At 42.0% G+C, this 24,158-nt stretch overlaps 1 protein-coding gene across 1 annotated transcript in view; it reads left to right on the top strand.

The window, feature by feature from the left end:
• The window catches only part of LOC126235960 (apyrase-like), a 75,753-nt gene that overhangs the window by 25,029 nt on the left and 26,566 nt on the right, over window positions 1-24,158 (top strand). The window contains exons 4-7 of the mRNA XM_049944932.1: window positions 14,008-14,205; window positions 19,167-19,330; window positions 19,405-19,507; window positions 22,554-22,742. Of these exons, the coding sequence (XP_049800889.1) occupies window positions 14,008-14,205; window positions 19,167-19,330; window positions 19,405-19,507; window positions 22,554-22,742 (654 nt within the window). The remainder of the gene's footprint in view (window positions 1-14,007; window positions 14,206-19,166; window positions 19,331-19,404; window positions 19,508-22,553; window positions 22,743-24,158) is intronic.

A 24,158-nucleotide genomic window follows, 5' to 3' on the forward strand; every position in this document is an offset into this window, starting at 1 on the left:
AATATGGGGTGTGCCCAGCCTTGGCCTTTATGACGGGTTGTGCTGTGGACGCTTTGAGCGAGGTGCGTGTAGGAATGGCCGCCTGTTCTTCCTCAGAGCCAAAATCAGAAAACATAGTTTTTAAGCGACTTGAAAATGGCATAAAAGGCCTAAACCTGGGTGGTAATTAAATAAACACCAATAAAGTCAAAAGGCGGTGTGTTCATTTAAAAATTATTGTTGCTCACAACATCAAAAATTGTTTAGAAAACATAATGATGTTGGACGCTTGGGTTTCGAGAAAAGTCGACTTTCTAACCCACTCCAAGGGTGTTCCATGGGTACAGGTCGACACTTTGGGAAGGTCAGTCCATTTCAGGGATGTTGTTGTCCACAGCCATCGTCTCAGAGATGTTGCTTTATGATGGAGCGCACTGTCATGTTGATGCAATCAGTCATCATCTTCGAATGTTTCTCTGCTGTACGCAGTACACAATACTCTAACATGTATTCATTTCCTTCCGCATTTAAATATTTCATCAGCTTATTGAAGGGACCACAGCCTAACCTCGAAAAACACCCCTATACAACTTACTGCTTACTTCACTGTTGCCATTACAAAAAAGTCAGGTAACGTTCTTCGGGCACTCGCTGACCCCAAACGCTTCCATCGGACTGCCACAGGGTATAGCGTGATCCATCACTCCAAATCACTAGTTTCCAATAATTCAATGTCCAGTGACGTCACTCTTTATACTACCCCAGGCGTCGCTTAGCACTGATTAGATGAAATGTGTTGCTTACAGAGATGCTGGACCACTGAACTGTTACTCCTTTTTACACCTTACCCACAACCATTGTGCTAGTTGCACCGCTGGCAGCATTTTGGAACTCACGAGTAATTCCATTCGCTCATTTCATGAGATTTGTAGGGTTCTGTACCTCAATCGGTAAAAACAGTACCCTTATAGGAACGCTTCAGACATGTACGAAAGAACAGACACCATGCATTCGTATAAATGACTCGCCCAGATGGGCAATGGATCCACCTTATAGGAATTGGGAGTCCACCTTGATGCAAAACACCTTGTTATTTTTTACCTATTTATTTCCCAAAGAGGTTTCTATGACAAATATCATCATCATCAGTGGGTTCTTTAAATCGAAAACATGTAGAAAATAGCATAGGTATACAAACACACTAACAAATTATTACATTTTTACTGTTCTTTTTTGAAATATAGTTTTCTATGGATATTTTCATACTGCCTTATCCATTTTATGTTATGGCATGCTTTTAAGAATTATTGTCGCTGTCTGAGGCATATTTTCTGTGATTCACTAGACTTTCGCAGAACATCTAATGAACAAAAACCATAACCCCATTAACATCGAAAATATCTACACATTCTGAAAAACAGTAGCACAAGGGAAAAATGTAACAAACGAAAACACAACACTTTGCAACAACACACTCTTTACCGCTCTGAGAGAACTGACCAAGGACACAGAATAGAAAGCACATACACGCAAAAGAACCACTTCCCGATCACACACAGAGACATAAATAAGGAACAGAAGATGTCGTAAATCCAGCAACAGTTTTCATAGCCATTTCGCAACAAACGATATATCTCTCGTGACACATGCGAACAGCAAGATGGCGTAATGTTCTTGATCATAAACCAAGTGCGAAAGTTTTGTTTTTCTGTGTATAGAATCAGCTACATGCCGTCCAACGAACGTTAGTACACGAATAACTAAGTAACAAATGGTTCAAATGGCTCTGAGCACTATGGGACTTAACATCTGAGGTCATTAGTCCCCTAGACTTAGAACTACTTAAACCTAACTAACCTAAGGACATCACACACATCCATGCCCGAGGCAGGATTCGAACCTGCGACCGTAGTAGCAGTGCGGTTCCGGACTGAAGCGCCTAGAACCGCTCGGCCACAACGGCCGGCTAACTAAGTAACAGCCCAGTACACACCAAAACTGTATTCAACAACACTACCGCAACCCAAAGTGTATAACGCTGACATACTAAATTTACCTTTTAGTATTTGTTTACTAACAGCCGCTCATACAGTTGCAGATGACGTCATGTACGCTAAGAAAAAACGGCAACAGAAAAAAACACAGAAAATATGCCGCAGACAGCGACAATGTTTCTTAAAAACATGCCATAACATAAAATAAATAAGGTAGTATGGAAATATCCATAGGAAACTATATTTCAAAAAACGAACAGTAAAAGTGTAATTATGTGTTACTGTGTTTGTATACCTATGCCATTTTCTGCATATTTTCGATTTAAAGAACACACTGATGATGGTGATATTTGTCGCCGAAACCACTTTGGGAAGTAAATAAGTAAAAATATAACAAGGTGTTTTGCGTCAAGGCGGCTTCACAATTCCGATATTGTTTTTCTGTGCAAACACGGACCAAATGGAAGAATTCCAAGACAAAGCTATTGGATCCACCTTCTTCAGTGCGGATGCACAAGTACGTCCGACCTCCTGCCGAAATCTCAGAGTAGCGAGTATGGGAGAAATGGACAGGAACTGCGGATAGATGGCGCTCAGTGGGAATGTGGATCGCTCGTGAGACGTGCCTGGATAGTCCATGCAGTTGCGGTAACACTGTGTTCAGGGTGGCGCAGTGGTTGACGCACCTGCCTAGTAAGCAGGAGATCCCGGGTTCGAATGCACGTTTTCATTCGTCGTCGCTGATTTCGCGTAATGTTCCCATGCAGCTGACATCAGTCTCCCTTACCTTTCCTTCCCTTTCTGTCCCTCCACCTTCAATTTACATTTAATGTATCACAACTGCAGATTTCGCGTGGCCTTTCGGACGTGTCCGAAAGAACATATAGCACACAATCAAATAACATCATCAGTACTTGAAACGGACATTTTTAAAATGCTTGAAATGTTCGTAATAGATTTGATACTCAGATGAGATACGGTTGTTGTTTGTTGTTGTTGTGGTCTTCAGTCCTGAGACTGGTTTGATGCAGCTCTCCATGGATACAGTAAAGCTGCATGTCCTCGGGAAAAATTACGGCTGTAGTTTCCCCTTGCTTTCAGCCGTTCGCAGTACCAGCACAGCAAGGCCGTTTTGGTTTATGTTACAAGGCCAGATCAGTCAATCATCCAGACTGTTGCCCCTGCAACTACTGAAAAGGCTGCTGCCCCTCCTCAGGAACCACATGTTTGTCTGGCCTCTCAACAGATACCCCTCCGTTGTGGTTGCACCTACGGTACGGCCATCTGTATCGCTGAGGCACGCAAGCCTCCCCACCAACGGCAAGGTCCATGGTTCACGGGGGAAGGAGATACGGTGACTAGTCTATTTTCTGAGTCACTAAACTCTCTTGACCGTTCCTCTCTACTGTTATTGCTTCTCTAATGACAACATGATACTCCCCGCCTCCTTTTGTATTGGCGGGTCCGCCGCACGTGACATCTAGTGGTCAGTTCTGCATTGCATAGGGGTATCCAGACATTCTTGATGAGGTAGTGTGGTCGCGTTATCCTGTCTGTCACACGGTATCAGACTGTAACAGCACTGTAAAATTGCTCTTGTTCGCTGAAGATGTCGTTGTCTACAGGGAATTACCGTCTTGAGAGATCGTAAGAAGTGCTGGAAAAAAGTCCTACTTCCTGTAAAATGTAGCTAAATGCAGGACTATAGACATAACAAAGAGAAAGATCCCAACAGTATCCTATTGTTTCTAGAGTATCGTTCCATATCAAAAGCTGATAACTACTGTTGTCGAGAAAATTCAATTGCTACGATCGTAACAGGTCGATGTAACACATGTGAAAGTGTAACAGAAATGTTCTGGGAAATTAGAGGGAAATTCTTCGAATAAAGACGACGTAGTCTTCGCGAAACACTGTCGGGTAAATTTAGAGAACCTGCACACTGTGGCGGCTCTCGCAGTCTTGATGTTCCTTGACTAGTTGGTAGTGGTTAGTGGTCATTAATATTGGTTTCCTTTTCATCTCAGGGCGTGGTAAATTTTAATTTTCTTTGCGACGAGACACCGCCGCAATTTACTGTCTTTAAAATTCGTTGTAAAATAGGGTTCGTAGTGAAACTGAATATTTCGTAGTATCTTTCTCTATTTAACTTTGATGGATTAGTCAATGAATAAAAACGATAATCTTTAAGAAGTTCCGACGAAATTAATTTTACAATCTTGCAAGTAAGTTAAATTTTCGTCGAAAGTTATTTTTGCGAGTTATTATAAAGTCAATGTTCATTAATGCTGGCATTCAAGATACTATGCCCATGGGAACTTTCGTTCGATTTGATGAAAAAATGAGGATCACTGCGCTGCGCAGAGTAATGTAGCGATCGGGAATAATTAAAGTTCTTACAGTATAAGCTTTGAATTAATTCCTGTCCACCGGAGCTCCCTGTCTCACTTCCCCGAATTCACTAAAAAAATTATCAGTTCTTTTTAAAAATAAAACTTTTCCATCTCACAAACATAATTACTTCCAGAGACTGTGGAGGGTACTTCTGAAATTAAAATTTTGAACATTTTCGCTGCATATACGAGGTGTGGCTAGAAAAAAACCGGACTAGTACTGGTGAAACAATAAAACGAATGCAATAAGGCTGAAAGTCGCGTGGCCTGTCACGTGACTCTCGCTCCGCCTACTGCTCGAGTTTCATCTGCCTCCTGCACTCAGTCTGCCCGTGGCGTCTGTTTTAAGTAGTTGACGTTTTGTCTGTGCGTCGGAAAATGTTGAGTGTACAGAAAGAACAGCGTGTTAACATCAAATTTTGTTTCAAACTAGGAAAATCTGCAAGTGAAACGTTTGTAATGTTACAACAAGTGTACGGCGATGATTGTTTATCGCGAACACAAGTGTTTGAGTGGTTTAAACGATTTAAAGATGGCCGCGAAGACACCAGTGATGACGCACTGGCAGACCATTGTCAGCAAAAACTGGTGCAAACATTGAAAAAATCGGTAAACTTGTTCGACAAGATCGCCGTTTGACAATCAGAGCAGTGTCTGAGTTAACAGGAGTTGACAAGGAAAGTGTTAGGCAGATTCTTCATGAAAGTTTCAACATGAACAAAGTGTGTTCAAACATGGTTCCAAAGTATCTTACAATTGAACAGAAGGAACACCGAAGAATGATTTGTTCTGACATCCTGGAAAACATTGAAAGTAATCCCACCTTCTTACAAAATGTTATTACTTGCGATGAATCGTGGTTTTTTACTTACGATCCCGAAACTAAACGCCAATCGATGCATTGGAAAACTCCTGGTTCTCCACGACAAAAAAAAGCACGAATGTCAAAATCGAAATTCAAGGCAATGATGACTTTTTTTTTTTTTTTTTTTTTTTTACATCAAAGGGATTGTGCACATTGATTGGGTACCAGAGGGACAAACAGTGAATCAGCATTACTACATTAGCGTCCTGGCTACCCTACGTGAGCGAGTACGGAGAAAACGGAACGATTTGTGGAGAAAAAAGTCATGGATCCTTCACCAAGACAATGCCCCAGCTCACAGTGCGTTGTCAGTGAAGACGTTTTTGGCAAAACACAACATTCCCATCTTAGATCATCCACCCTACTCACCTGATTTGGCCCCCTGTGACTTTTTTCTTTTCCCTAAAGTCAAGTCAGCTTTGAAAGGAACTAGATTTGAGACTGTTGAAGCAGTAAAAGAAAAAGCGACGGAAGTAATGTATGGACTTACCGAAAATGATCTGCAGCATTGCTATGAACAGTGGAAAATTCGTATGGAGCGGTGTAGAGACCGAGGAGGAGAGTACATTGAAGGAGATAACATGAAATTGTAAATAATTGTAAATAAATGTTTTTTCCAGCATCAGTCTGGTTTTTTTCTAGCCGCACCTCGTATTTTCACAATTACGCGCTCACACGAGCTAATGTAATACAGACAACGTGAGACAAGATGAGCTGAGACAAAATGACAAAATGAGAGCGAGACACTATTGTCTCGACTATTTATAGACATAACCAAAACAAAAGCTGACGTAACTATAACTTCTTACGCCTAGAAGTTCTTAGTGTACTACTTATTGTTTTGTAATGGCTTTTCTTAAATAATTCACAGTTAAACAGAAACGAAATTATTTAAAATCATAGCTCATGGCAGTATAGGAGTGACTTCATCTCGCAGAAGAGTGTGCGACAGTTAAGCTGCCACAGCGTGTTCCTCTCGCAGAGATTACTCGAAAAAGTCTCTCGCTCGGTAGGCGAATCGAATCGTTAATACTGATATGCACTGTGCAGTGGCTTGCGTAGTGTAACCGGACTGTGGAAATTACACATGGGTAGCAGAGGGGATTTTAATCTGGCTAAAAATTTGCATTTTGTTTTTTCACTGCAGGTAGTATGTGAAAAGCCTTGTGGCAGTGGTAACAGCGATTCCCGTCAGATCACCGAAGTTTAGCGCTGCGGAGTTTGGCTAGCACTTACATGGGTGACTTCCCGTGTCTGCCGAGCGTTGTTGCCAAGCGGAGTTCACTCAGCCCTTGTGAGGCCAATTGAGGAGCTACTAGACTGTGAAGTAGCGGCACCGGTCACGAAAACTGACAACGGCTGGGAGAGCGGTTTGCTGATCACATGCCCCTCCATATCTGCATCGAGTGACGCCTATCGTCTGAGGATGAAACGGCGGTCGGTCAGTACCGCGTCAGGAAACAGTAGCAATGTTACAGTGCTGTTATATTCTGGTACAGTGCGACACACAAAAGGACAACGCGAACACACTACCTGATCAAGAATGTATGAACATTCCTATGCAATGCAGAACTGGACACTAGATGTCATGAGCAGCGGAAATACAGTGGTTGTACTGTAACGAAAAATCCTGAGGACAGAGAACCCATGGCACTGTATAAATTTTCAAATATAGGATACCGAAATAATGTATGCATGAACATTATACAGGAATAAACCAAACCAGCCCTAGCAGTGTAATTGAACTGTGAAGGAAGGCAATAACCCTCAAAAACACTAGGAAATCAGGCCATGTATTTAGGTCAAAGCGAAAAAGTAATTTTTTTATAATATTTAGTTGATTCACAAGTCCTGTTACATGTACATCATATCGACCACACAACCGAATTTTAAAAATGTAACAAAAGGTATAAAACACAAGAAGAAGGAATTAGAAGAATCACAATTGGGAGAAAAGGGTATAATCTGCGTTCTGATTGTGTGGCTTCTGCAGATGATCTTGCCATCTTTGCTGAATCTCTAGTAGATGCAACAATGCAGATGAAACTTCTAAAAGAAATAGCTTCAAAACCAGGCCTACATATATATTTTGAAAAATCAGAGCACGTGACAAATGTCAAGGAGACACCGAATTATACGGAAACTGATTATGGTAGGATAAAAAAGGCTACAAAATTTAAATATCTAGGTGAAGTAAAACAACCAAACGCTTTAGACAAAGAAGCTAACCTAGCAAGGGCAAGGTAAGTGTGTAACAAGAAATATATTTCCATAAATGCAAAACTTTGGCACTGCAATATTTTCATTAAACAAGAATGCCTTTATACATCAGAATGCCTTTCGTTAAATACAGCCAAACGAGCCGGTGAAATAGAAAAGAAGGAAAGGAAAACGATGAGGAAAAACTTGGGACCAAAATATGAGAATGGGAAATGGAAATTAAGGAATAATAAAAAAGTTTATGCAAAATTAGTGCACATGACAGACACGATGAGGAAGAGAAGAGCTGCAGTCTATAGACATATGAAAAGGCTAGTGATAACAGGACAACGAGAAGAATTTTTAACTTCATTGACATAAACCCCAAAACATAAATGAGATGGATAAAAGAAGTTAAAGCAGACACGAGGGAAATGGAAATAATGGACGAGGAAAAAAGAGAAATGTTCAGAGCAAAAGTACGAGGTTTCACGGGCTTCCAGGTGAAAACAAAGAAAAAATGTGCAATATAGGCAAAAGAAAGAAGGGAAAAACATAGGGAAAAAAATGAAAAATTTCTGGAAAGAAAGAAAGGGGAAAAGAAAGAATACATAAACCAATTTCTTTAAAAAAAATACATAGAACAAGAAGTCATCAACACAGTAAACTTTCAAGGTGTGTATGCAGGCGTACAGACGTAAAGAAAGTGAACTCTAGAACTCAGTCCTTCCCTACAGTAACTATCACTATATGATGTAATATCGGTCTTTATAAACTGTAATAGCATAGAATAAAATAGTTTATGGAGGAACTGATATCTAAAAATAATGAAGACAAATTCTCAACAAAATATGAGTGTACGAAAAAAGGACCAAAAGAGACTGAATAATATAAATAAGACAGGATGTGAACTAATACCTGTCAAATCGTAGAAACGCTGCACAGAACTGGGAGTTGAGACAAGAACGAGCACATAGAAAACTTGTGAAAATAGAAACATGGATGATATGCTGAAGTTGTCAATATCTAGGGAAGACAACTCAAACCATAGAAACCAATAAAACGGCGAGATGCGAATAGTCTCCTGTAAGTTGGTTCAATAGCTACATAAATATTAATGTTAAGGATATATAACACAATGACAAACGGGTTGAAAGCCAAAAGAGGTTATTAAAATATGAATTGAAGTAACACTCTGACGCCTTGCACACCGAACCAAAAAATCCACTGAAAACTAAATAAAACTAAACAAAACAAAAGCTGCCAGTTAGCCATATAACTTATTATTCTGAGACTGCGGCATTACATAAATAAATAATATAAGGCACGATGCTAAAAAAGTAACTGTCACCACATCGCTACAGTTATCGCTATAACTGCAATACCATAACGCCAAAAATATCGGTAATGGGATCAATCCGTATTAAAGATGCAAAATTAATGGACTACGGTAATCTAAAATGGAAACTGTTTTTGGTCTACTGATTTTTGTTTAATTCGAACTAGTTTTCGGCTTATTAGGCCATCTTCAGGAAAAAAATTGCCTAGCGTCTGAAAGGGAGACTGGTTCTTAGGTAACCAAACACTGCAGGTGAAGATACAATCACTTGCACAGAGTATTGTGCATCAAACTTGTTTCTATTACCCACATTAATTACAATACATAATCTTACAGTATTACAGGTTATATGGATAAAAAAAACATCATAACCGTTTAACCTATAATATTATTTAGTTTAGTCATTTATTGTCCGTAACACTGTCCACAGCGTGAAGTGTAATTTCAACATTAAGAAACAAGTTTGATGCTCAACATTCTAAGTGATTGTATCTTCATCTATAATGTTTGGTTTCCTAAGAACCAGTGCCCCTTCCAGACGCTAGTCAGTTGTTTGCTGAAGATGGCTTAAAAAGCTGAAAAATAGTTAGAAATAAAAATCAGTAGAACAAAAACTGTGTACGTGTTATTCAACCATAAATATGGAATTGTACTACCAAGGAGTAACGAAAGAATCCATAAATAAAGTGGAAACAATGCATGTATTAGAGTCGACAAGCAGAAACGTATTACACGAAAAAGCTAAAATAAAACGCCCAATTCTCTAATATAATATAATATTATAATATAAAATAAATTATGTTCGGATGGAGTCTTTAGTATGTGAAAACAGGTTCGTGACTTGCTATTTTTCAACGCTCTCTTTAGTGTGCAAATGAGAATGGAGGCTTTGTCGACGAATTTCATTGACGAAATCTTCTCCGATTATCAACCGAGTCATCACCAAGCTACAGCATCTTCACGAAACCTTTCCTGAGAACGAATACTCACAGACACAAATAAGCAAGCAAGCAAGTAGGAAGAAAACAATTCCGAAGAAGAAACCAGCCGTCTAGCATTCCTTCTGAACGTAGCCGAGGTTGCCTGGATAATGGAAAAGAGCAATATAAAACGCATTTTCTGCTCTACAGTTAAAATCAAGAATATGCTTGGGTCACTCAAGCATCAACTAGGGATCTAGGTTAACGGGCACCTGACCTCTGCAGCATACGTTACGCGTGTGGCAAGCCATACATCGTCCAGACGCAGTGATGCATCTCGCAGCGCTTTTCAGAACGTGTGAGAAGCGCTCGTCTTGGCCAAACCTAGAAGTCTGCGACGTCAGAGTACAGCACCAACGAAGGCCACACGTTTGTTTTCGAACAGCCAAAGGTGCGACCATATAATGTAAGCTTTTAAGGCTAGTAGTGACGTCACTTAAAACTTCGAGGCTAGTAGGCCATGGTCGACGCATAAAACTTTCTCTTCAAGTTTCCTCAACGACTACGGGAGACATCTTCAGACGTAAAGTGGCGAACTGCGACCAGACCTCGAGGGAGCGACGAGTATATGGGCAGCGTATGAGGTACCACAGTGCCACAGGCGATCGTGGAGGCCAAAGTCCCTGTAAAATTATGCGATCACCAAAAACATCAGCAAGCAGTGACACTGAAACGAGATCTGTATGCGCGGTTGTACCATCTTGTTGAAAATAACCACTTCTCGGTGCATCTGTCACTGAACCCGTAATTCGAAATTTGTTAATCAAATCTCGCACAGTATTGCGATGTGGGAGTGTTGTCTGTGGAAAAACTGAATTAAATGTTTGACGAATTGAAACTGTGTATTTACCGCCAACTTTGAACACTCGTTCGACTAAAAACACACTTTCTTCAATGGTTAGCATTTTAACAGTGACAAAAACAAAACAAACGAACAAAGGAACTAAACTTAAAGGTTCACGTCAACACCTAACGACACACACCAACGATACTACTGACGCTGGCTGCGGTAAACGAAACAGTGGAATGTTGGGAGAGTCCACTTGAAGGGAAGTAACCCAGGCAGGCTAACAATCATACGGCACTGCGGAGAGACTGCCGGCCGAAGTGGCCGTGCGGTTAAAGGCGCTGCAGTCTGGAACCGCAAGACCGCGCCGGTCGCAGGTTCGAATCCTGCCTCGGGCATGGATGTTTGTGATGTCCTTAGGTTAGTTAGGTTTAAGTAGTTCTAAGTTCTAGGGGACTAATGACCTCAGCAGTTGAGTCCCATAGTGCTCAGAGCCATTTGAACCATTTTTTTTTTGCGGAGAGACTTTTTGAACACCCCGTATCTACGAGGGCTATTCGGAAAGTAAGTTCCGATCGGTCGCGAAATGCAAACCACTGTGAAAATCAAAAATGTTTTATTTGCAACGGTTAGATACACCGTCCCGCTACTTCTCTACATAGTCACCGCTTCGACTTAGATATTTGTCGCAGCATTGCACCAACTTTACATGCCCTCTTCATAGAAGGCAACCACCTGTGCTTTCTGCCAAATCTTTGCGCTGGTCTACAGATCGTCGTTGTCTGTGCCAAAACGTTGTCTTCATAGCCAGTAGATTAGCAGAAACGAAACTCTTGGGAGCCAATTACGGGCTGTGTTGTAGGTAATCAAACACTTCCCATCTAAAACGCTGCAGGAGCATCTTCATTGCGCCTGCAGAGTGCGGGCGAGAATTGTCGTGAAGAAGGAAACGTATGACAGTCATGTTATGTGGGCAGAATAGCTTCAGGCGAAATCTCTCAACAGACCCTCACACTTGGCGGGAGACACTTGTTCGTGGCCATGGTTACGTGCTCACTGTGCGTTCAAAACTGAAAAGAGCGACGTGACGTGATCGACGGGTATTCTAGAGACACTGCCCAACACGTCTGTGCATAGTTTCATGAGATTTTCACTGTCCTTTCCATTTCGCGATCGATCTGACCTTACTTTACGAACGGCCTTCGTAATTTAACACTTTCCTCTTTTCTGTTAATATTAATACGGTGTTACTAAATGTCAACAGCCTCTCTAGTGTCCGATTTGCAGGGGGGGGGGGAAGGGGGGGATTTACCCCCCTCTGCATCAGACCATCCCCTCCTCTGGTTATAGTTTATGCATCCCAACCTGGGATGTTTATTTCCCACGCACTGGAGTAAAACTTTACATATAATTTAAATTTGTGGAGCCGAACACTGAAAGTTTTTAATAAGTCTTACTATTAATACTATTAATATGTTTCAGTTTTCTATCATCAGAATAAGTACAGCTTTTCACAAATGTGCCTCTACTTTTTGAATTCCCCTCGTATACCTTATGTAGCTGATTTTGTAAATAAGCTTTACCTATAATGTACTTTTAAAGATATAACAAGGGATGGCTTTTCTGATAGTGCATACGTGTGAATAGTGAGTTTCGGCATTAACATCTATTTATAAATAGCTGTTTAACCATGCGTAACGCCACGATCCAAGCTAGTAACATATATAATTCTACTAACCCCCTAAGACATCCCCCCCCCCCCCCCCCCCACTGGTAAAAGCACAAATCGCACCCTGCTCTCTACACACACGGTCACGATAAAACGATGTTTTCGATATGAAAATCGTCTCAGTGAATTTTATTTCATGATCTCACCCCCTTGGTAAAGATGTTCCGCTACGGCCAATTTATCCATATGTCCCGAGCGGCAATTCCTTTTGTGTCCAAACATATGGCTATTAACACTTTTTGTGGTACCTATCTAAACCAGACAAAGGATTCCTCTAGTGTCAAAACAGATGACTATTAACACTTTTTGTGGAACCTATATAAACCAGACAAAGGAATTTTATATACACCCGATGTAGCCAAAGGATGTCGTATATCTTTTGCCGATTTTAAACATTCTTTTATCTTTCTCGTGGTTCTGAAGGTAGTTTCCACACCATTCTAGCTCAACACTTTCCCAGTGCGATGTGTAATCGTACGGGTGAACGGAAGGAAAACTTTCCCTTCGTCCCTCTTCGGTTCTGGTTCTCTCCCTGGGGCAAAGTGCTCGATCTATCTCCTTGTTTGAATAATCATTCTTCCTGAATGTCGACCGTAGATGTTCAAGCTCATTTCTTAAATATGGTCCGTTCACAAATTTTGCGCGCCCTGTCCACCAAGGTTTTAATCACACCTCTTTTTCTTTTGTCAGGGGTGGTGGTTAGAATCTTCGTGTAGCTAACGGCATGTGTGCGTGGCTTTTCTGTATACCCTATGGCACAACGTCCAGTCCCCTCGCTTGATAACGAACATATCGAAGAAATTCAGTTGGCCATTATTCTCCGTCTTCACAGTAAATTGTATCTTTGGATTGAAACTGTTGAAATGTATCAGGAAGGCATCCAGTTTCTCTGGGCCATCTCCATACTACCCAAGAATCATCGATATAGCGGTACCACCTGGCTGGTGTTTTACTGTTGGGTCAATGGGCTTTGTGATTCGGTTCTCAGAGAGGAAGTGGAAACAAGAGTACATCATAATCTTGTCAACTAGGGCAGCTCCGCTTCGTATGTGCGGTTAGCCGAAAAACGTCAGGAACGCTCTGATATGATATCAGCGGAGGCAGTAGGCGGAAGAGACACGGAGCACAAAGACTAGACGACCGGACACGTACCCTCCCGCGGTGTGGGGGGAAGGGTGGGGGGCAACATGACATCTCTTCCGGTAGCACGCGATTGGCCCAGCATCCACCTCGACAGAGGAGTCTGCGATTTAGTGCCTACTAAGCAGCTAACTGCACATGAACTCGACAATTCCTCTGAAAATGACGAGAAGGAGTCTTTTCGAAACGTTGCGACAACACGACGCCACTACGTGACTGATAACCAGAGACAGCTGAGCGTAGCTTTTTCGGCCTTCGCAGTCGTTCTCCAGAAAACCAAGTTTCCTCTGTCCAAGTGGACAGGTTAGGGCCTAGAAGAGGTGTGCTGTCTAACATCTACTAGGAAATTTCCAGGAAGACCTCTTGTTGACGTAGCAGAACGCCTTCCTGCCTCTGTGAAACTGTCTCGTATACAGTGCCTCCAGCAGTGACTGCAATCAAATCACACTCATTCGCTGTTACGTTGGTCACCACATACGCATGTTTCTGCTGTGGGAGCGCGCAGTTACTGTATGCTGTGTTCTGTGAATTGGGAGGTTTATCGAAATCACTTTCTAGTTAGTGTTGTTTCCAGCTGGCTGAGCGGAGCTCGATGTTGGCAGGCAAGCCGCCGACAGGGGACGTGGCAGAGGGCCCCTATCCGACGATCGTGACGCAGGACGACGGCCACAAAGTGGCGATGGTGCAGGCGGGCTCCTTCGGCAAGTACTTGGGACACTTGGTCGCCACGTTTGACGCGAACGGCGAGCTGCTCAGCGCGACGGGCAACCCGGAGCTGCTGGACGAGCACGTGCCGCAAGGTAGGAGCTGTATCACCTGTCACATTGGTCTTGGCTATGTATCTGTACCGATGTTCGGAAATGTTTCATGGAATTCATAATTACCCTGTATTTATCGATTATTGAAAGTGTCTGAACAGTCGAACCAGTTCAGCCATTAAAGAATTTACGTGAACATCTGACTGAAATAAACTTTGTTACTGGGGTACGAGTAAGGCAAAAACCACTTGCCAATGAAACATCTTCCTGGCAGACAGTGTTCGTATTCTCGTAGATGTTTACAAAGGATGAAGTGGGCCTCTTTCGTCGTCTCTTTTCAGTGAATGGTACAGGAACCAACTGACCGATGATATGAATCCCATTATTCGGCTAGGGCAATCAGCAAGACGATATGCCACTCGTTTTTGTGGTCTTCAGTTCGATGACTGATAAGATGTTGCTCTTCATGCTAGTCTATCCTTTGCAAGATGCTTCATTTCTGCATAATTTCTGAAACTTGTAGCCATGTCAACCAGGTTGATGTAGTCAGATCTTGCTTCTAGTTTCAGCCACCACCCCCTTCCAGCCCCCCCTTCCGTCCCCCACCACCAAAACGTCACCCTACCCTCCATTACATCCAATTAAAATTTAAGAGTCTTGATAGAAATCTTGTTAAAATATTTTTTAAAAAAATATTTTAACAAGATCGCCATCAAGACTGTTTTAAATTTTAATTTTAACTACTTTTAAGATCGCTGACTATGTTTTCAAAAATTTCATAAATCTTAAGCTTCTATTCTCTCTTTGTCTGAGCTATTTGTCCTCCACCTTTCACTGTCGTGCAAGGGTCCAGACGAATATACGCGCAGAAAAGATACATAAATTCATATCCCATGTTAAAAATTTACTCTTTTCAGAAATGCTTTTCTTGTTATCACCAATGGGCATTTTATATCCGTTCTGCTTCGGCAAATAGCAAAACACATCGGCTACTACTAATTTTTTTCAGCATTACCTAATTCGGCTACATTCCATTACCCTTCTCTTACTTTTGTTGATGTTCGTAACACCCTTTTAAGACACCAGCTATAATGTTCCATTCACGAATAGTAGAAAACACGGTAGAGATCACGCGAGGGCAGGCTGTGATCTGTGACGTCACCATCAACGCTCTAGCTACACCGCGATGCATTAAAAGTTTATAGACACTCATACGCAGGTAAGAATGTAATCGCGATTTTCCATCTTTTAGTGTATTATTATTATTAATAATATTAAGCTTTTTATTATACTATTTTTTCTGTGGTCTATGAAATGTTAGCGAAAAGCCTCCGAAGAACTTCAACCTCTTTCAGAGGGCACTGCTTTTTTCCCTGGAGGAAGAGGCTCACACAGGCTTAGATCACCAGACAGCCTTAGACCACATGGACTTACAGTACAGAGAAACCCTCTATAACGTAATTTTGAACACTTTAACTGTGTTAGCAGGTTTTTCTCTATTCTGGAAAGTTACATTACAACTATTTTATGATGTTTTCAGTTTTGTCCTTGTTCACACTCAGTTCGCTTACTACCTTTGCATTTTTTTCCTTGTTGATAGTCCACCGCGGGCCGAACCGCACCATAACCCCGGGTTCGGTGTGGGGCGGCGGAGGGGTGAAGTGGACTGCGGTAGTCGTTAACATACAATACAATACAACACAACATCAGGGCTACAGTACTAGATCATTTGCTTATCAACTAATGCCTTCTTTTCATATCCTCCCATAGTTGTAGCTGTAGTCTGGTTCCTGCTCATTTTGTAAATAACATTTCGCACCCTGTATTTTGCCCTTGCTATCTTCAGAACTTCAAAAAGTAGATTCATCAGCCCCTCACAACCGAAGTCAGTTAGGATAGTTTGGAGAACACTATTAAGGTGCTTGTGTGGCCGACCAGTTCTATCCATTGAGAATGTGAGACATTTGTGCCTTGTATCCCACTGTGACCAAAGTGTGTGAGCTGTGGGTCAGAGAGCTGGTTGGCTTCCATACGCTTATCGTGCCTCGTGGAATTTATGCCAGGGCTTATCGTCACTGTCACCAGGGCGAAAGGAGATCCTAAACGCTGCTCCGTAGCTAATTCCCGTGGTTCTACATAGTTTGGCCGAGCGGTTCTAGGCGCTACACTCTGGAATCGCGCTACCGCTACGGTCGCAGGTTCGAATCCTGCCTCGGGCATGGATGTGTGTGATGTCCTTAGGTTTAAGTAGTTCTAAGTTCTAGGGGACTGATGACCTCAGAAGTTGAGTCCCATAATGCTCAGAGCCATTTTTGTCCACAGTTTGTCCACACGAACGGTGAGCAATTTTATATCCGCGTAGCTACGAATGCCATCTGTGAACTAGCGTGGTATTTCGACTACCTTTCGCTTTAAATTTAGCAGCGTTGGCATCACAGACTGCTCGGAATAACCGAAGCTATAACAGTACGTTTTAAACTTCGTTGGTGAAAGGAGCAATGGAGTAATCTGTGAACGTTGAGCTACAAACTGTTTATAACACTAAAGCAGTGAGACGTAAAAACGTGTTTTAAATGGCATTAAAAGTTTCATGATGGTAGAGAGAACTTTCACGGTAATCTACATCCAGGAGCATCATCAACAGTTCGATTCGAAGAAAATGTTAAAAAAAAGTGGCTGAAATTGTTTGAAATGATCATCGTGCATGTACTAGGTTAATTGAGGACCTCACTGGAATTCTTAAAACAACTGTGCATCGCATTTTAACTGAAAATGTGAGCAAAAAGATTCTTTGTCGCTTTGTACCCCATTCACTCACTGACGATCGAAACGATTGCAGGGAGGACCACTGAAAATATCAGCCGCTAGGAACCCAGACTTCATGTCTTGCATTGTAACGGGTGATTAAGCATGGCGTTTTCAATACGAGCCACTTACAGGGCGCCAAATCTGGGAGTGGAAAGGTCCAGACGCTTCGAAATGGACAAAAGTGCGCATGCGTAAAAGCTATGTTCCAAGACACTACTCACCGCTTTCTTTGATTCGGAAGGAATTATCCATAAAATAATTCCCTCCAGAAGGTCAAATGGTGAAAGCAGAATACAAAAAAAAAGTTTTTATGGCATTGTTGACCGGTGACCGGGAGGCCCCATTCGGGCACCGTATTGCAAGTCCTATTTAAATGATGCCACATCGGCGACTTACGAGTCAATGATGGAACATGGTAGGATACAGAAAACCCAGTCCCCTTCCAAGAATCGAACCCGGGCCCCCCTGCGTGGTAGGCGGTAACGCTACCGCTACGCTACTGAGGCGGACAGCAGAGTACTACATGGGTGTTTTAAATTATTCACGTTCGAGTACTGTCGTGGTTCTACCTGAATATCGGAACCAAAGAGCATGGTGATTGTTTCACGACGGTGCACCGGCGCACTGTTTATGGGCGAAGGTTGTTAGGGTTCTACCCGAATACTGGAACTAGGAACCGGGTGATTGCTGCACGACAAAGCGCCGGCGCACAAAACCAAGATCGTACGCGATTTCTTAGCTCAGGAATGCATTATGGAGCTTGAACACAGACCTTATTCCTCAGATTTGTCTTCGTGCCGCTTCTGGTTATTTCTAAATCTGAAAATGGCAATGAAAAGAAAGCGTACTCACACGATTCCAGTTTCTCGCAAGGCTACGACCGTACTGCTGCAGATAGTTTCGAAGGATATCAGAATTGTTTCGAAAAAATTTTCCAACATTTCTAGCTGTGTATTGACTCACAACGATCACATTTTGAACGAAGAGTACGGTGAACTGAAAATAAACGATGTCTTCTGTTTTATTTCACATTAGTCACCTTTCCTGTGAACCGGACTGTGTGTATACTCTCGGATATGCCTGGTACATAGGAAAAGACCAATGGTGTCACTTCTGGCCTCATAATGTGTGTAAGTGAGTAGCCTTTACTTGTGCATGTTCAAATTATCAAATATGTGTGAATTCCTAAGGGACCAAACTGCTGAGGTCATCGGTCCCTACACTACTTAAACTAACTTAGCCTAACTTATGTTAAGAGCAACACACACGCACCCATGTCAGAGGGAGGACTCAAGCCTCTGGCGGTAGCGGCCCCGCAACCCGTGACATGCCGCCTCAAACCAAGCGGCCACTCCAAAAATGGTTCAAATTGCTCTGAGCACTATGGGACTTAACATCTGAGGTCATCAGTCTCCTAGACTTAGAACTACTTAAACCTAACTAACCTAAGGACATCACACACATCCATGCCCGAGACAGGATTCCAACCTGCGTCCATAGCAGCAGTGCGGTTGCGGACTGAAGCGCCCAGAACCGCTCGGCCACAGCGGCCGGCGCGGCCACTCAGTGGGGTTTTGTGCGCGTGTTGTCGTAAATACAAACCCGGAAATGTGAACTGACAGCCTAAATGTGCTACTGAGCTCAGGCCTACATCACTTACATGAAATTGAAAAGAATCCTTTGTTTGTGGAATCCGATCTTATTCATAAGCAACTAAATAAGCAAACCAATAATTCCACGCTCAGAAACGTCATTAAAAAAAAAAAAAACAAGACAAACTGTAATATCAACCTGTATAAGAATGTAACCTGAAACAAACGACAATTTCTGCTCTGACATATGGCCCCGGTAAAGTAAAGAAACTCAAAGAACCCATATTGCCGGCCGGTGTGGCCATGCAGTTCTCGGCGCTTCAATCTGGAACCGCGTAACCGCTACGGTCGCAGGTTCGAATCCTGCCTGGATGTGTGTGATGTCCTTAGGTTAGTTAGGTTTAATTAGTTCTAAGTTCTAGGCGACTGATGACCTCAGAAGTTAAGTCGCACAGTGCTCAGAGCCATTTGAACCATTTTGAACAAATACTAAAACATTCAATGTCAGAAAAAAATTGCCATCTATACATGTGTTTCCACTGCTTAGATATAATCTGTGTTGGAGCTCCAAACCAGAATTCTTACGTTGGTAGTATCTTCCAGACGAAACCATCCTGGAGGAACTGGTTCCGTGGAGGAGCGTGGTGGAAGAGACTGGTTCGCGAGTCTTGGGCCGCACGAACGTGCTGCTCAACGCGTCCAACTTCGTGTGTCGGGGTTACGAGTGCAACATCGGCAACTTCCTCACGGACGCCATGGTGGACGAGGTAAGCGAACGCGCAGAGAGCAGACGGTAGTGACTCAGGGTACTGTACTGACCGGTGCACTCTTCGTGTTGCAGCACGTGGTGATCGGACAACAGGGCAGGTGGACACGCGCTGCGGTCGCTCTTATGAACGGAGGCAACATCAGGACGTCCATCGACGAACTCAGGAACGGTGGAGGTCAGTCTCATGCTACCTGTGATCATACAGGAACCTCTACATTATGCCTCTGCACTTGTACGGGCTCGTCGGGAGCAGTCTGAAAAGCTTGCAAGGTCGTTGCATGTGAGGTTGTGCTGACAAATAACTGTTATGACAAGAATTCGATACGTCGCGCCGTCTCTGAGTTGTTTATCATCGAAGTTAGCCCATTAGGTGATCGTGGCCGTAAATTTAAGCACTTCCACGCGCTAGAATGCGGTAATGCACAGACATCTGTGGGTCTGTGAGTTACCACTTGTTCAAACGCTCTTTAGCAATTAAGATGTGCCTTTTTCGAAAGTGGCAAATTTACGCTAGGTGAGCAAAAGCTACGTTTATTCGGTCTAATGAAACCAAACAAAAAGCATGTTTGGCAACACTGTCTTTGGCAGGCTCCTTGAATTTGCCCGCACGACGACCTGCTTCGCTGGATTCAAAGCTAAATAACTCGGAAACAGCACAACCTAACAAATCCTTTTTTTAACGATTACTTCCCCGCACAGCCTCCCCTGCAACACCCTTACGAGATTTTCAGACACTTTCTGACTTTTCGGTTTGCAGAGTAGGCAAAATTAAACGGGCCCAGAAAATATTTACACATAAGACTGAAAAATATTGAAAGTATTTTCCTAAACACCTTATTGATACCGTAAAGAGTCTATATGTAAATACGAAAAGGGTGTAAGTTCAGGTTCGAAAGTGTCAGATTAACCACTGATAAACCAAAATGTTCGATAAGGGTGTAGACTATCACAAATTTCATTTAATTTAAATATTGACGACCTAGTTGTGAAGTGGGAGGGTCAAAAACAGTTAGGAATTAAAATAGGATCTAGCATAGCCTTAAATTCTCTGTTTTATGCTGATGACCACACAATTGTACAGGAAACAGAAGATAATTTAGAAAGAGCATTATATGGATTGAGCGAAAACGCAGTATACTTCAACTTAATTGTATCTGAAAATAAGACAAAGATGACGAAATAAATCTCGGGTGAACAGCCTGGTATGAGTACATGCCAGTACACCAGCGCACCTGATGAGGGCAACGTGGTCGATTGCCGAAATATTGTGTCCTATGCACACTCATACCAGGCTGTTCACCGGAGATTTATTTCGTCAGAAAATACGCCTGGAAAAATTGAAGAATCATAAGACAAAGATGATGGTTTTCGGAGGGAAGAATCCAGTCAGATGGAAAACAATAATAAATGAGAAAATTATAGAAGAAGTAACCCACTTAAATTATCGAGCAAGTGATATTAGTTTTAACTATGACAAAGACATTGAAAAGAAGGTTAATAAATATCAAGATATCTGCGGAACAACTGGAAGAGCGTTGGGAAGAAAAACAAGAAAGGTAACAAACAAAAATTCAAAAAGGTATGGCTGTACCTACTTCGTATATGATTCCGAATCATGGGCAGTAATAAAAAAAGAAAAATCACATGCGAAGGCAGCAGAGATGTAGTTCATGAAATATGTAATGAGCTCCAATAAAATGGATAAAATAAGGAATGAAACAATAAGACCAGATTTAAAAATAATTTTAATTTATGACGAGATACATGAGAATAGAATGAAATGGAAAGATCTTGCTTTTTGACAGAATGACACAAGATATAGTTATTGTGTTCTTGTGGTATTCGGTGCGAAGACTGGTTGATGCAGCTCTCCATGCTACTCTATCCTATGCGAACCTCTTCATCTACGAATAACTACTGCAACCGACCGAATCTGCTTACTGTATTCATTTCTTGGTCTCCCTCTACGCTTCCCTCCAATACGAAATTGGTGATCCCTTGGTGTCTCAGAATGTGTCCTACAAACCGATCCCTTCTTTTGGCCAAGTTATGCTATAGATTTCTTGTTACCCCAATTCTATTCAGTACCTCCTCATTAGGTACGTGATCGACCCGTCTAATCTTCAACATTCTTCTGTAGCGCCACATTTCGAAAGCTTCTATTCTCTTCTTGTATAAGCTCTTTATCGTCCAAGCCTCACTTCCATACATAGTTACACTCCAGACGATTGTTTTTAGAAAAGACTTCCTTACACTTAAATCTATATTCGATGTTAACAAATTTCCCTTCTTGAGAAATGCTTTTTTTGCCATTTCCAGTCTACATTTTATATCCTCTCTGCTTCGCCCACCATCAGTTATATTTGTGCCGATGCTTTGGATTAAAAGCAACTGTGGAATGTTTGGTAGTGAAAATGTACATACCCTCGTTGAGGGTGCATTTGGAATCGATAAAATTCGGATAAAATTCCAGCATCTTACTTTCTTTAATGCGTTTAGATACATTCCAGGATAAAAGGAAATCGCGTGTTAAAAACTGGTAAAGGCAGACACTACTGCCCACGTCCCGTTCCTAATCCCTTACTCATGGAAAAATTTCTACATGTCTTTCTTGCATCACAGTACCAGATTTGCAACTTGTGACCAACATTGGAGGCCGGCCGTTGCGGCCGAGCGGTTCTAAGCGCTTCAGTCCGGAACCGCGCGACTGCTACGGTCGCAGGTTCGAATCCTGCCTCGGGCATGAATGTGTGTGATGTCGTTAGGTTAGTTGGGTTTAAGTAGTTCTAAGTTCTAGGAGACTGATGACCTCAGATGTTAAGTCCGATAGTGCTCAGAGCCGTTTGAACCAACTTGGAACTCATTTTTTCCAGCGTAAATCGGTTCTGCTTTAACGCATTAGAATATGTACCAATTTTCGCTTCCATACGATAATTACAGCCCACACTGCACCTCTGTGAGTAGTTGCACTTTAATTATAACCACCTGGTATTTGATGTATACGAATTTTTAATACGCCTTGAGAATGGATTTTAGAGCTATGTTACGGTTTTATTGTGCACTGAATATGTTTTAATTTCACAACAATATGTGTTTACGTATTTGTGCGTGTGTGGTGGCTTAACTGAGGGGAGATTAAAATGAATATAAAAAATAAAAACACCGCGTCATGTGACGAGCTGTAGCAAGTTACTACAAACTGTCGTTGTTCTTACTTCCAGACGTGACGTATAGCGACCTGCTGACCGCGTGTCCGTTCAGAGACGGCATAGACACGGTCACCATCCTAGGCTCCACCCTTCTGGAAGCGCTGGAGGCGTCTGTGGAGAAGAGCCAGATCTACACTGTAGAACACGGCGGAGTTAACCTGACCGTCCACTACGCTGGAGGAAATTTCTTACAACAGTCAGGCAAGTATTCCTGGTAGCCGTAAAGCTTGTAAAGATGCACGGTGTGTACGCTGTTTCACGGCCTCACGGACGAACTACGAAGAACAACCGACTTTGCATCTAAAGTCCACGGTTGATAGATTACGTCATAAGGAACAATTTTTGTTAGAGACAAAATGTTCCCTGAGGGTTTCTGATGACGCTAAGTGTCCTTTAGTATTTGCGAGAACCGGGACGATAAGATTCCACCAAACTAGCAGGTACTAACTAGGGATGTTGCATTCTACCTTCCCCAGTAAACTAATACTGATTTTCAACAAGAAAACTTTAAGAATGAGTGTTTCTAACCGGTTTAAGATGTTTTCGAACTGAGTCAGTAAGTTTAATTTTGCCGAGCATACCCCCCTTCATACAGAGTACATGATTAGATTATAGGTAACACTCAGGGAATAAGCACATTGCTCACTGTGCCATCTATCAGGGGAACAGCCAATACACAAGAGCGCGTAAGAAGAACTTCCGTACGTTCTGAGAATCGGTACCATGTTATATTCCAATCAAATGTCTTTTTATTTTCGTATTGATCAACTAGACTCACGTACCTTCTTCTTCCTTCTTAACTTCTTTTTTTGCAGTACTCCATCTTCTCCCCATGTTGTCTTTTCCTTCTGTCAATATTGTTCTCTATTTCTTATTTCTTCTACCTTGAAAACCTTCTAAATTTAGTATTGTGTTCTTAAAAAGGTTGATTTCTGTTATTTCACAATCTTTGATGTTGTGTCTCTAGTTTTTTTTATCCCATTGTCGATTTATTTTCCCAGAAATATAGGAATATCTGTTTCGTTACCCTATTTTTCATTCATTTGGTAGAAATGTCCAAAAACGGTTAATCTCCGCTTTCCATTACTTCTGATATTTTCTCTATAGTTTCGTAAATATTCTCCTTCCTTCTAATTTTCCAACTAGCTTTAGTCTGTATTGCACTCATTATTTCTCTAGTCTTGTTCGATCTATCCATTGTTCCCTTAAACTCGACATGTAAATGTGTCTCTAAATAGTGTACTGATTTGGAGATTTAACATGCTAGAACCATAGGTTGCTTCGTTGTTCTGCAGTTCCTTAAGCGCAATTTACAAAAACCTATGATAGACGGCTCCATTTACACTTCGCGAAGGCTGAGCGGGTAGGGGAGTACAGGTCTTAGAATATGACTACAAACCATTCCAGTACAAATTTTCACAGAAAACTGTTATTGGTGAGCTCTAACAGCAGTCGATGAGTGTAGTCTGGCGTGTTACTTCTCGAACTGTTAAAAACTGGCATGTTATAGGTGGGCATTATAATTTTGATGAATAAAGGCAGAAATAAGATGTGAAGTCTTATCCTTATGCTTGGACCTTTTGAAGGAGCGTGCGTGATGTATAACAAGGGATGTTG

Source organism: Schistocerca nitens, chromosome 2 (genome assembly GCF_023898315.1).
Source record: "Schistocerca nitens isolate TAMUIC-IGC-003100 chromosome 2, iqSchNite1.1, whole genome shotgun sequence".
Lineage (NCBI taxonomy): Eukaryota > Metazoa > Arthropoda > Insecta > Orthoptera > Acrididae > Schistocerca > Schistocerca nitens.